General features: G+C 43.1%; 2 protein-coding genes across 2 annotated transcripts in view; one reads left to right on the top strand and one right to left on the bottom strand.

The window, feature by feature from the left end:
* PROSER1 (proline and serine rich 1) overlaps nucleotides 1-14365 on the top strand; it is a 66547-nt gene that overhangs the window by 13279 nt on the left and 38903 nt on the right. The gene's annotated exons all lie outside the window — the stretch shown is intronic.
* LOC144948778 (serine palmitoyltransferase small subunit B-like) lies at nucleotides 1478-13510 on the bottom strand. The gene is made up of 3 exons (XM_078878426.1): nucleotides 13382-13510; nucleotides 5451-5497; nucleotides 1478-2499 (listed from the first exon to the last, which is right to left on the bottom strand). The coding sequence occupies exon 3, from the start codon at nucleotides 2468-2470 to the stop codon at nucleotides 2195-2197; it is 276 nt and encodes a 91-aa protein (XP_078734552.1). The 5' UTR covers nucleotides 2471-2499; nucleotides 5451-5497; nucleotides 13382-13510; the 3' UTR covers nucleotides 1478-2194.

Raw genomic sequence — 14365 nt, 5'->3', positions numbered from 1 at the left:
TTTGTTTTGATCTTTATTTTTAATCATTTACTGGAAGCTCAATTTAAAAACAACTTGACCAAAATAAAACTTCGTTGTCACCGTCATCAGAGCCCAGCAAATTCAAGGGAACAGTCAAGCCCATCGCCTCTTGCGTGGAGCTGGGTTACTCGTTTCAGGCTGAGTTTACCTAGGGGGAGGCCCTCACCGGGTGAAAATGTCATTGACCAATACAGTGGTCACTAGCCTGGTAGGCAGTTGAGTAGAGAAACCGACATTAGCACAAAGTTACGTACAACTTAATCACAGATGCGATATTGGAAACAATATATGGTGCAGGCAATTACTTTATATATATTTGACCACATGCTAGAAGACTTTTTTTGGGTGAGAGGGGAATGACTAAAGTTCAATAAAGTATATAATATTGTATGTACAATCCTATGCACTTTATCAATGATGTGGAGGTGGTTTGGATAATGGGGAAGTTATTCCACCAACATGCCTGCTGTTTTATACTTTCACTAATACAAGGAGTCTTTAATGTAATTTTTGCTAAGAATACGATTACTACTGCAGGTGCAAATTGTACTGCACGTAAAAATAATCCCTTGCTTGGCCTTTAGAGGCAAGTGCTGTTTGCGAGCACCTATTTAGGAGTTGCACAGCACGCGTGGGGGTTGTGTGGCCAGCCACTATGCCTTTGTCGCCCCAGGTTTGATTGTTATTCCCCAGACCAGCAGCTAATTTAAGGCCGAGTTTCCTAGAGACTGCCTAAAGGCAGATTCAGATACGGCTAATTTGCCTCGTGCATGGCTGGCTGGCTGGCAACTGAACCCATTTTAACAGGAATTCTGTTGCTCCCCATATACTTACACACATGCACAGAAGTATGTGCACATGTCAGTGTATTTTATATATTACGTATGTTGCAATGGAAGATATGTAAAACCTCATGTTATAGCACATTTCATTGGTTAGACACTTAGTCATCTGTTTTGCTGTTCGTGTTGTAAGGTTTACGCTTCCTCTTTAAAGACACTTTTCTTTGCGATGTGCCACAGAAAGCAGGAACATAGTTTTAGTGTAACATTCAAGGGATTATTTGGAGTTAACCTATGCATACCATTCCATTTATTTATTAATTAACGAAGATTAAAATATTTTTTGATTAAATGCTACCACCATAAAGTTACTTAGTTGTTAACAAAATGGCAAATGCATATATTTACACCTGTGTAATGGTGTGATTTATGTTTCAATAGATTGAATTCACAAGATAATGGTTGGTACTGTTTGCGAGGAACGTGTTTACAGTGAAGAGAATATTTGTTGATGGTGTTCATACACTCAAGCGTTCACAAAAGCCCTTGTGAATATATATAGAGAAGGTGAACGATATCCATCTGGGATAAATCCAGCCTTTGTACATTCTTTCCTCATTCTATATTAGAAAATGAGCAGTCTTACAATTTGTTTCAGTTTAAGACGGCTCGTTTTGTATTTGGCTAGTTTCACATCCTCAAGATTACGGGTTTGTGGGCTATAGCGGAGGGCACCGCTGTTTAATTTCCGACCTGACCGATTCTAATTATGGTCTCCACCAGGTGGGTATTATTTAAATTTCCCCCGGGGGGGGTATGGACACCAAATAAAATGGACTGTAAATATAAACGGCGGTTTAAAAAGTTTCTTAGTATAAGTGTTTGTGTGTAAAATAAAATGTGTATTTTTGCGGACGTAGGTGTGGGTAGGCAAGTGTATGAGCGAAGTAGCGTTAAAGCTCTCCAATATGTTTTGGGGTTGCACTGCTTGTTTGGAATGATGTCCGACGTTTCACTCGATGTGCTGGGAGCCTCTTCGGTATGTTTCTTCAGACAGCGTGCGGTACAACCCGTAAACACATCATAGAGTTATGCTACACAACCGCCAAAACATATGCAGTAGGATTTGTATTAACTCCCTCGCACCATGGCACCTTTTAAAGATAATACATTTGGTAGAGGGACCTGGGACATAGCTGAAATTGGTCAATTTTAAACACTGCCTGATTATAACTTCAATATTATGCCAGGGCAACCCTGCTGCTGTGGGGACACACTGCCATCGTTCTATTTCCGAATAAAAAAATCCCCCGAAAACAAAATGGACAATAGTACGTTTTGCAAATGCCCTCCAGAAAAAATCCGTGCGGTCTGAACGCCAACGGGTGCGCTCAGACTATGGCACCCTCCATTTGCGATGCATGAGTGCCGCCGCCCGGAGACTCGCTTCCCAGGATGCTGCAGAGCAGGCTGGCAGCAAAGCGTAGATGCATGGGCACGAAGGCGTAGGTGGTGTAGGCCACCATGGCCATCACTGACAGGAAGATGGTGTTGAACACGGTTCTTTCCCAGGGCTCCATGACGTAGCAGCACGTGACCAGCAGGTACTGGTAGCGGAGCCAGCAGAGGTACTCCTTGATTCCTCGTCGGTGTGCCGGTGGGGCCATTGCTGGACAACCCTAAAGCCTGTGGGTTTCTGGAGGGGTGACAATGGGATGAAAGGAAAATAATTGGTCATCACATGGCCCTGATAGCACAATTAGTAAATAGGCCAAAGTGCATTGGCCTAATGCAATAATACGACTGAAACATGAGGATTTCTCCACAAATCTGGCTGTTGCCTGATTAAACTGGTTGCAATTACCACCAAAACGTCATACTCGAATTGTAAATGTTGTGGGTTTACTCTCCAACACAGGTGTGCTTAACTAGTAACTAATTGGCATGTTTTGTTTACGTAACAAACCCTTCATAATCCATAATAATATTGGTCGCGAAAGCCTACGTGTTAAACTGTGTGTAACAAACCCTACTAATTGGCTGTGTCGGGTGGTGGCAGGTTTAATGACATTTATGCGATCTAACCCAAAAAAAACATCTTATGGATAATAAGCAAATATGTTTTATCGGGCACTAATTCACAACTGACAGCTGACAAAAAAAGGCTGGGTAAAATCAAGCGGGGATAATAAGTGATGCATGAAGTGTCAAAATCCACTTAACACTCTCAAAATTGCTGCAAGATCTGTGCTCCCTATGGCCACACTTTGATGCTGGGAAAGATGTCCGTTTTTAACTCAGGTTGTTAAAATTTAGGTGTAGATGTTTGAACAGTTTCAATTGCAGGCGGAAAACAGCAAGGAATCCACTATTGGTCAATTGTAAAGGTTATCGCGTGGGTGACTCGCACAGTGCCAAGCCCCAGTATGACTCACTTGTGGTTAAATAAAGGAAGAAGCACTCTGCAGTTTCTATTCTTAACAGATAGCCTGTAATTAACTTTTTTTTTTCAACGATGGCTCAGGGTGCATTTACCTGGTGTTGTGTGGTGAACTCTGCTTGCAATTATACGACTAAAATTGCCTATTGTAAAGGATACGTTTGCAGGTGTCACATGGGTTTCAAGCTGGTTACAGCTTGCAACCGTCACAATGTTACGGTTACATCTGCAAAGTCGACGTGCGGTATTTATAGACGAATGTCTTCCAGTTTGCGGAATCACAAAGTTGAACGGTGAAGGCAGAATTTAGATCGCATTTGACAGCCAAGATTTGTGTTAGCCCCCATGTCGTCTACTGAAGCTGTTCGACTCGTAAAAGGGGCTGTGCTCCGTCGCCAATGTTAACCATTGCCAAGCAATGGTTAATGCACGGGCATAAGTAGTACTAATCACATACCTGCATTTTCCATAAATATGCTAAATTCCTCTTGATATGCAAATTCTTTTGTCAAGGCGCCCTTTCCCCCCCTTCCTACCCAGCTTAAATATATGCTCCAAGCATGGTGCTGTTTCATTCAGACGCTGTCGCCTCGACAGACCTGGTTTTCACCTGAAGACGGCTGCTTGCGTTGTGGCCGAAACGTCGTGAGAATTATTTTATTATGTTTTATTTTTATTATTTTATTACTTCCCTTCTACGTGACTTTACCGAAAGAACCAAGAAGATCATTGCCAAGCAGTGTGGAATGTCCCCTACCCTAACAGCTGTGCGTCGTAAGCCAATGAACTCGGGAAGTAAACGGACACCTCCGTTTTAGCGTTTCGTGCCCCGACGAACTCTGCCGGGCTCCCTCGTGAATATATTTGTTTGTCATGCGCAAGCTGAAGTCATGTCGCTCGGGTCGATATCCTTGTTGCTGCAACACTTGCTTTTATGTAAAGACGGCACGGTGTTTTTCATGCGCAGTTTAGAATAGGTCAGACCTGGTCTCCCTTAGCGCTCACTGGCAAGAACTAGAATTTGCTGTATTAACTACTTGGTTTGTTTATTATTTGGTCTGCCTTGTTTACAGTGTTGTTTGCTCCATTAGCTTAAATGTAACATTTAGCTTTACATTTTCACGTGATATTAATAGGTTTTAATTGACAAGTCGTGGCATGCCTAGCAAGCACTTGTCAACTCAGACTGGTACAAACTTTAATAACTCTGGAGAGATGATTGGCTCGTGACCTCGAAACATGCACTTGGGATTTGTTTTTATACGACAGCTTCACGCACGATTTATATATTTATTTGCAATCGAGGCCACATTTGACAGTTGTCGTAATGACAACGTTTCTATGCTCGCGAAAGTGTGAGCATCAGTGTCAGTGGTGGTGCTGCTGATCCATTGTGGGGGAGGGGGTGGGGAAGAGGCCGTTTTCCATTTATAAACTCCCGGTGAGATAATATTTAGTGAGATTTTTACATCAATTGGCTTGTGTTTATTACGATTTGAATTCGAGCTGCCGATATTCCATGCATCTCCGTGTTTTTCATCAACCCAGAGCTTTGTTTGCTTCTGCCAAGTGCCACAGCTGGACAGGGCCAGTAGCACGTTTTGTACGCAGATCAATACTGTCTGTAGTCGTCTGTAAAGGAGGCAATCCCCCGACAGAGTAATGTGGAAATTGAACTGCTCACTCAGGGTGGTCAAGGGACGATTACCACCCCAACACTCACCGAGCAAGGGATACACTATCACAATCAATTTGATCATTCACAATGTTAGTTTAATTGCCGAGTGACAAACACTATTATGCAGGGCATGTTAAAGGAATGCCCCAAATGTGGATAATGAGGGTTATTCCATGGACTTCACAGTTGGTTCTGTCCTCATCACCCACGGCCCTTTTCACATTCACTGCTTTCCGTGAGAGTTCTGAATTAAAATGTCTTCTGACCATCATGCTGATATTACAGTTGGAATTCAAACTGATGTGTGTATAGACCCCATAAAATTATATTGAGACATTTTTATTCATATTCCTGTACATGCCCAACAATCTGAATGGGCGTATTTAATATTGAACACCCTTTTGTAAGATGTGGAGCCATTGCTTTCACGATATTCATTCACCTATCTATATAGAAAAGAGTCATCCTGTACAATGAGACAAAATAGAGAAAATGACAGGCCTGGCAGAGAACAGTGTGAGTGACTCACTTTTTAGTTTGTCGTCCTTCCCCTGCACCTCCGATTAGCACGGTTGGCTACGTACAATGCGAAAGAAGTTGAACATGCGTACATAAATACTTTGCATTCTATCGTCACACAGTGTGTTGTTTAAAGGAGAATGTTTTTAGTTCGACAGGAGTATTGCCAAGCTCAAGGACGCTTGAATGACGGCATATCCTGCATTAGTGCTAATCATGCCGAATAGGCTGAATGCCATGTGCTGAGTTTATCGTAAAAAGCCATAACGATCATGTTCTGGCCAGATGTATGTCACTATTAATATTTGTATGTCAATAAATGGGGAACTTATATAGGCAGACAATATACATAATTATTAGTAAGTCTTATATTACACGAGTCCCTTAAAGCAGCTTAGCCCTGGTAAATATTATAGATAGATAGGGAACACATAGGTAGGAGCATAAAATGAGAAAAAATATTCATCATCGGCTTTGGTCAATCCACTGCTGAATGAAGACCATCCCAAACTACCGCGATATCTCTCAATCCTGCTATGTAAACAGTCCACCTAAACCTTGCACACGAGATGAATTCACCTCTCCATCTCCTCTCAGACAAAGCTAGCGATGACTGCGGTATTAAGCTTACAGGTTGAGGGGCCGACTCGTGTCCTTATACGCCTTATCATATAAAATGCTTAGACATGAGGGCATATAAGGTGAGCATTCAGTGGTTGAATGCAACTTGGGTTTATCGGCCTAAAATTTTGCGGAGGGGGCAGCATTGTTGCAGTTAAGCTCCTGGAATCTCGTCAAGCTAGCTGCTAGTACCCAAGGCACCTTTACTACCCCTGTATGCTACTGGCCCACTCCCCCTCCGCCCTCTAAAATCTCCACATTCCTGGGCCAAAAGATTAAGCGGGCACTCATTGACATCAGGCGCTCCTGTTGTTTGCAGGGACGTAGCTTGGAGGCATAGAGCCAGTAAGAAAATAACACGCTTGCTTTAATGCCTCTTGCATTCGTCCTCTTTGTCGACGGAGTTCCTAACCCCGTTTGGTTTGGGCCTTTTGGCGAGTGAAGGGAGGAAAGTCAGCAGTGCAAGCTTAGCCACACATTCTTAACTCATCCTCCCATCGTTGTAAAGTATTGCACGGTTACTCGTTGAGCGCGTATAGCTCTCACGCGAAAATGTAAACAAATTATTCGGTGATAGTTTCATTGGCAGTGTTGCACAAGCACAAATAACAAATGTGCTGCCGAAGACCAGCCCTTGCTCAAATGATTGCCTCATATACTTTGCCTTTAAAAGGCAGAGTTATTGACAAAGTATTGATTTTTTTTCTCATGCTCAAGATACTACATGCAGACCCACACACGTAAGAATTGATTATTTGCTCGTCATTGTTATTTATTATTTATACCGCACCTCCCCTTGCAGTATATCTCAAGGTAGCAGAAGAGGCGCTTTTTAGAATTTCTCAGCAAGGAAATGACTGCAGAACATAACATGTGAAGCAAATGTAAATTGTCTAAAGATTATATACAAATGTACCTTGGGAGCGAATTGATGAAACAAATGAGATGACACCATCGAAACAAACACAGAAGAAATTAGACATCACAAACGAGAGACACCAAAATGCTTTTTTTTCATTTAATGTTGACACCCCGAATGACACGTGTGTGCTCATGCTTTGTTTTCTTCTCAAAAGGAGAATGGGGGCTCATCCCCTTTCATGGCCAGAGCACGAAATAAAAATTCCACATTCCCACGGAAGGTTGCCCCAGGGTTCTTTATAAGGAAACTGTCCTATGTACGTATGCATTTTGAACTTCTTTCGCACCTTACGCAGCCAATCGTTCCAATTGGACGTGCGGGACGACTATTGTTGACTGCTCTGGGTGTATTATCAAGCTAACATCTGAAACATGTCAATGTACAACTTATTTAAGATTGTAGACTTAAGATCTTGATATTCTATAAATATTTGCACGTGCTCCCTTATTGTTATCTCTGCGTGAAGCTCTCTTGTTTGTTTTGCAATGTTTTTAACTGTGCCTTTGCGATTGCCAAGTTACACAGTATTCCAGCTAAGATGCGTGTTTAGCCCCTCGGAGCCCATACCATTGAGTAGGTCACGGTTGATCGAGATGAAAACATCAAGGCACATTGCTATGTTTTTGTTCATTCTTAGCATAGCGTCCCACCTGCTTGTAAGTTATGCTTTTGTCACGTATATTGCACACCAGCACTTCTGTCTGCACGATGCGCCCAGTTCGTATCGACTATTTGTAACGCCTCGGAACCTAACAAGATCGCACCGAGTTCTTAAGACTGGGCTTGGGGTGTTTGGCCAATTGGATGTCCTGTTGTGTTTCTGCACAGCGTCTTGCATTTAGATGACATTTCTAACTCCAAATTGTACCTTAGACTATTGCCGGAGATATACCTCCTTTTAAGGAAAATAAACAACCACGTTCACCAGTTGATTTGAGCAAGCTACTTGCGGTACTGTGTCCTACGGGCAACTCTCCGCTCCTGGAGGGTGGGCTATCATCTTGCCCGTATGGCCTCGGTGCATCCACTAAATGTGCAAGCTGCTGGCTCGACAAGCACGCGCCACCACACGTGTGTGCGTGTGTATCTGCATGAGCGGTGGCCCCCGTGGGTTTGTGCACTGTCGCTTCAAACACAGTGGCTCGAGTTCAATTCCCAGTCCTGGTTAACATCAGTGGCAAATGGTTCAGCACTTGATAATTGTTTTTTTACCCTTTTATCTGGCAACAAAACTGACACCTTTTTTACAAGTAGTCATGTTTGCATTGACCACAATCCCTGCGGTCGGAATGCAAACAAAAAAAAAGATGTCAGTTTTGTTGCCAGATAAAAGGGTAAAAAACCAATTATCATATTTGCTACTGGCAAAGGAGGTTCCAATGGTGGTTCAGCACTTGTCCCATGCCTCTAGGTCAGCACGGTTGTAGCTGAGTATCCGATGTAGTGTGCGATTAACAGGACTGGGGACACGAAGGGCAGCCACTTATTGTACTTGCCACTTAGTCACCTCGTGTGATTGTGTTTTCCTTCATCGATGCTCACTAACAGTCTTCGCACTTGTTTGAGTAATGTGTTTGTGTGTGTGTATATATACGGGCATATTGCACTCTGCTATGAAACCGGCAAACCGAGTTTGGTTCCTAGCAACGACTAACATCAGTTAGTCCTGTGCCTCCCTGAAGTTCACTCAACTTTAAAATGAATACCTGTGTAAACATAGGCAGCTGGACGTGATGCTTGGCACACCACCTCCTTGTTGTGCCATGTCAGCCTTCATTCGTGGTCACAAACAGCAGTTTCCCCAACAGTCTATATGAAGGCTATATACAGGGGATGCATGTTTTGGTGTGTGTACGTGTCAGTGCCTCTGGGTGACTAGAATAATGCACGAGTGCAGGCGTGGCTGTGTGTAACGTACACTCGGGGTGTAACAATTCAATCACCCCTCCTTACCCGTGGCGACTTGAAGAATTGTTGCAATTTGTGGGTCATGGTTCCATTTGGCAGATCGTTTTTCATCTTATTTTAATCATCTTGGTTGTGCTCTCCCATTTGGCCCATCTTGTTTGGTCCTTTAGCCTAAATATTGTATTGGCATATCAATTGCATGAACTATTTTAATCTCCGATAGCCACATTACAGGGTCCTAAGAGATGGCTATGGCTTCTGGAGGCCTTCATCCAGCAGTGGTTTATTCATACGTACTGTAATTTGCATAAATTTAAGAACATAGATTCATTAAACACGCGATTTGTACTATGAACTTTATAAACAAATTATCAATCGATGAATAGATTACTTACTCCATCCCTACTATGTCAGTGGTTACCTGGGGGTTTGCATGCGCAAGATTCATCACTTTGGGGAGAGGTGGCGTATTGGTGAGCGCACTGCAATACGAACCCGTTGACGTACGTTGTAATTACCAGCCACGGATAACATCACTAGTCATTATTCGTACTAGTTCTGTACCTTCCCAACATTAACTTGGCCTTAAGAGAGAGTACCTTATACGATGTGTAAACATCTCCACTGGGGAGACGAAGGTGGCCGGGCGTGGTGCTGTCCCACACCACCCCCTTGACAAGTGCCATCCGGTCTTTCATAGGTGCTTGCTCAGTAGCACTTGCCGCAGGGGTTGGAGGGACGATCTTTGCCTTTGTAAGACAGTCATCATTGGCGCGATAAACTAGTTGGTCTCTTCTGCTCCTGGGTGATGTGTTGTAATGGGATAGGTTTTGTTTTTCATTGCACCAATCTGCCAATGTACCTCAAGATGCTGTGCGTACACGTGACGGCCAAGCAAGAGTAATGTATGATTAGATTACTTTTGCCTGGCCGCGTCCATTTAAAAGATAGCATGCCTATTTGCAAGGAAGACTTGAGGGAATACAGGCTCCTAAACACATGACTTACATTCATGAATAAACAACCTAAAGGTGCAAATGTGTGTATATGTGTACGCAGGGCGGTGGGGAGCGGTGGTGTTGCGGTTAGGGCGCTACGCTACGAACCCGGCGACCCGAGTTCGATTTCCGCTCATGGCCAACACCAGTGACGATTATCCGAGTCGGTCCTGGGCGTCCCCTAGGTCGACTCATCCTCAAATGAGTACCTGGTGTGGTGTGTAAACATCACCACTGGGGAGACAAAGGCGACCGGGTGTGGTGCCAGCCACCCACCCCCTCCCTCGTGTGCCGTGTCGGACTTCATTAGGTGTTACTCGCTAACAGCACTTGCCCCAACAGTCTGTTCAGGCTATATGGGGGATCTTTGTCTTTGCGTTATGCACAAACGTTTCGATAAAAATACAAGGTGAACATTGTGCATAAACAGTAAGCTTTGGGAGGAGTGCCGGACAGAGTGAATGACCATTAAACGAACCAGCTGTTGTGAATGCTAGCAGTGTCTTGCCATGTGTTGTAAAAAGCGGCTGTCATAAATCCAAACGGTGTTTTTGGACAGAAAGAACAGCATAAGAGAAGCTGGTGACTGCCCAACCACTGCATTGGTGTTGTGTGTATTAAACCAAAGCGTAGATATCCTCGTGTGCATTACCAGCATGATCGAGCACGCTACAACAACGCGGAATGGGCTCGTTGGATGAAAGCAACGCCAGCAGGAATTTTTGCAGCATGATTTCGTGAGTCCCGATTCAATGAAACCCAATTCGGCTTTCTATGCAGGACCATGAAGGTACATTTTGCCCCACTGCCTTCTGCGGTCCACAACACAGCCCTGCAAGCAAGTAGCCGCCTGCATCACGGGCTTTAAATGGTGGTCGCCCCATACAAGCGACTACCCACGCTTAAATCCTGCCTTTACTTTTGAGATTTGATGCACTTGTGCATGCATTTTGCACGATTTCTTTATAAGATCCGACATATTCGTTTGTGTTATCCCAGAAATGGCATTGTTTAACACCAAGTACATTAATTCTAGATTTGAAGCTTTCGTGACTGCAAGGATTCATACTCTTTGGTTTTTTGTGACTTTACCGAAAAAAACTGAGTACCAAGTACATTGCTGCTTATGCTGGTTCTTCCTAATGGAATATCCCAATGTTCTCATCCCCTGCAGACAAGATGGAACGATCCAAACCTCCTGTGCAGACAGCAGCAATTTGGATCAGTCCATGTTGTATAGGGGGGGTCTTGTAGGGGAACGCATGGTGCTTCTGTTGTGCATGCTTGACTTTATTTGCCCAGGAAAGCTTCAGAAGTATTAAAGACTGTTGAGAGAATCTGTCAGCAGCCACCTACTTGCTGCACTCTCAAGTAAAGAACCATTATTTTTACTTCGTATATTTCAATAGTGCTACTAGCATCGTGCCATGACACACAAATTGTTTTGTTAAAAGCGGTTAAGCAAGCAATGCGCATCACCTTGTGTGTGTGTGGAATGGCTCCAGGAGATGCAATCACCAAAACTACTTATAATTCTAATTCTCCTTTCACAGACCAGGTCAATGTCCATGCACCACCTTCCTGTCGTTGTAGCTACAAATGTCACTGCCCGTTTCCAATGCCTGTAAGGGGGCACTTGCACGCATTGCCCTGTAAATGCACCTTTCTCGAACTAATCCTGCATTGACCATTGTGTGTATGTTTGTAACCAGTGACCCCATCATTGAATGCCTCAGAAGTGATCGATTGTGAAATGTAGTGGAATAATGTGCACAACTTAAAAAAAAAGTAATCAAGACCGCTTGTGTATGTGCGCGTGCGTCCTGGAGAGCAGTATTGTAATTGACTTTAGCCGCTCAACGTTACGTGCTATGGTTATGAATGTCTTTGCAGAGAAACTCGTGGGTGACCTTTGACCCACTACAGTCTGACTTATCTTATTTTCCATTAATCTGTATATCGTAACACGATGGAGTTTCAAAGACTGTGACGAACGCTACGTTTTGTTATTATCTAGCCCACGGCTTAGAGTTTAGTCATACTCTGGCAATGTTTTTTTAAACATCCCCAAAGGGTTACGCGAGTCCACAGTCACCCTCCCACCTCCGCACTAAAAATGTCAACATTCGTAATCTGCACAGCATTTGTTAATTTTTTTGTTCTCACGTTCAGTTTCACGAAGAAAAAAAACCCTTTATTTTTCCTCCCCGTTAATCTGTTTCACCAAGTTAGTCCCCAATTGGTCTTCCGTTGAAGGGAAGACTCCCGTTTGGGGAGTAGTTGGCTGGAGGGCAAACACTAGGCAATGCAAACAATTGTTAGGAATTTTGAGAAATGGTTCAAAGTTAACTCCAGAGCAGTGCAAATCCAACACACCTGACCAGGTAAAGCAATTGCAACACACATAGCGCCAACAATGCCACGGCTACAAGCAAACATAAACAAACAGAAACAGAAAGTTTGTTTTTAAATCACCGAGCACATTGCTTTATGGCAAGTTCAGTGAGTGTACCTCTTTAATATCGTTCAATCATCTCACAAGTATGCTTTGAAATCCCAGGTAGTAGATTTAAATTATAGATCTTATTGCAAGAAATATCATTATCACTCTTCAACCACTCCTGGCAACACAAATAAGTATTGTTATTTGTTTGCTTAAGCTGTTTGTCATTTTCCTTTTTGTCTCCATGGAAAGCAGCTTTGACACTTTGTTGAGCGTTTTTGGTCTTGCAAGGTAATGCATATGAACTGGCGATTGCAATATCGTCCATGCTGGCGAATTGTAAAATTAATTTGTGAGCAGATGCATATTTCAATCTACAGTACGATCATATGGGCCATATACACAGTGTCTCACAAGTTTCTGGAGCTTTGTTTTCATAGCAAAATATATTAGTTTTTTTATTTACATCATGTTGCTCTTAAGCACATGAATGCTGAGGAATTATTATTCTCTTCTCCCAACATTAATTCGCAAACACACACAAAACACACCACATACTTATTAGTAAACCTGCTTCACTCACCGAACACTTAAGTGAACAAGGCATGAGAAACACGCTCACATGCAATAAAACGTATGATAATGCATTCCCAGTCGTTCACGACCACAAATAATAACTCGCATTCCTCGGCCACTTTGTATGATTGGCAATATATTTGCGCAATTTGCCCTTTTCATAGCGGATGATATGAAGGACATTAGAGATTTAAGTGAATAATAAATGGGTGACTGCACGATACATTATGGTGGGATGGTCAACTATTAATCACTCTTCTTGGTTCTTTCGGTAAAGTCACGTAGAAAGGAAATAATAAAATAATAAAAATAAAACATAATAAAACATTAATCACTCACTCTCCAGCCTATAATGAAGAGCCATTTCCTGAAATATCACCTCTTATATTTGATCCTTTTCTGGTAATGTTACTAACCAAAATGTGCCGAGTTTTTCGCACCTACATAGGCGGCGCATTGCGACACAATCGTACCTTACGAGCGAAAAGCGCAGAGAGAAATAAATGTCTTGAGTTGGTACAAGCGGCGCTGGTTCGGGACGAAGTTGACAACGCTTGGAGCTCCCTCCGAGGCTTTTTTCCACTGCAGAGATTGTGGTGTCCTCCTGCTGGGGGATCCGATCCTTCTGCCACTCCGTTGCCTTTTGTAATTCACGGGGGCGGTCCGTCTCTGCAGCGCAGCGCCGCGTGATTGGTCCGCATGCCGCGGTTACGTCACGCGCGGCTTGCACAAAGGAAACAGGTTTGGCGACATGCGCAGTGGGGGATTTGGAAAGGGTGGTGCTGCCAAATGATTGAGTGGGCATGGGGTTGTATTTTGCTTTTGACGCAAGAAAAGTGAGGCGTCAAGGCAGTAAAAAAAAATCAAGGCTACGTGCGCCAGCAGACTGGTTTTTCAGGTGTTTGTTTTCAGGCTGAAGATAGTGTAGCCGCAGGGGTGGTAGGTATGGCTCATGCATGAATTCCATTGATCTTGTAAATATTTGTTTCATGCTTAAAGGGTTCGTTTTAACAACGTGCACTTCAATACTATGTACAGTAGCCATTGCTTTATTCACCCATGAGCATTGTTATGAAAGTTTTCCACTTTGGCCAAAATACTTGAGGAATCATGATACATATACTGCTTTAAAAATAAACCACTAATTTACGTTCTTAAAAAAATATTTTAATGAAAGGGCTGTTCATTATTAATCACTTTAAAAAATCTTGAGACCAGCCTATGAGATGATAAAAAACAAAGTTAATTACGTGAGGTGAACCATTACTTACTTCTTAGTGGGTTGCTTTTGGATTGCTAATCCATTTCATAATCAGATATTATCAATCCATTGCTGGATAAAGGCCTCCCCGAGTCATCACGCCGTCTGTCGCGATAGTGACATGTAGCGTTGCACCCAGCAACTGCACACAACCGGATTTGATCGCTCCATCTCCTCGGTCGAAGTCCTCTTGGAC

The sequence above is a fragment of the Lampetra fluviatilis genome, chromosome 51 (assembly GCF_964198595.1).
Source record: "Lampetra fluviatilis chromosome 51, kcLamFluv1.1, whole genome shotgun sequence".
Taxonomy (NCBI): Eukaryota; Metazoa; Chordata; class Hyperoartia; order Petromyzontiformes; family Petromyzontidae; genus Lampetra; species Lampetra fluviatilis.
Note: the sequence above shows the minus strand (reverse complement) of the source record. Positions and strands in the feature narration are given on the sequence as shown.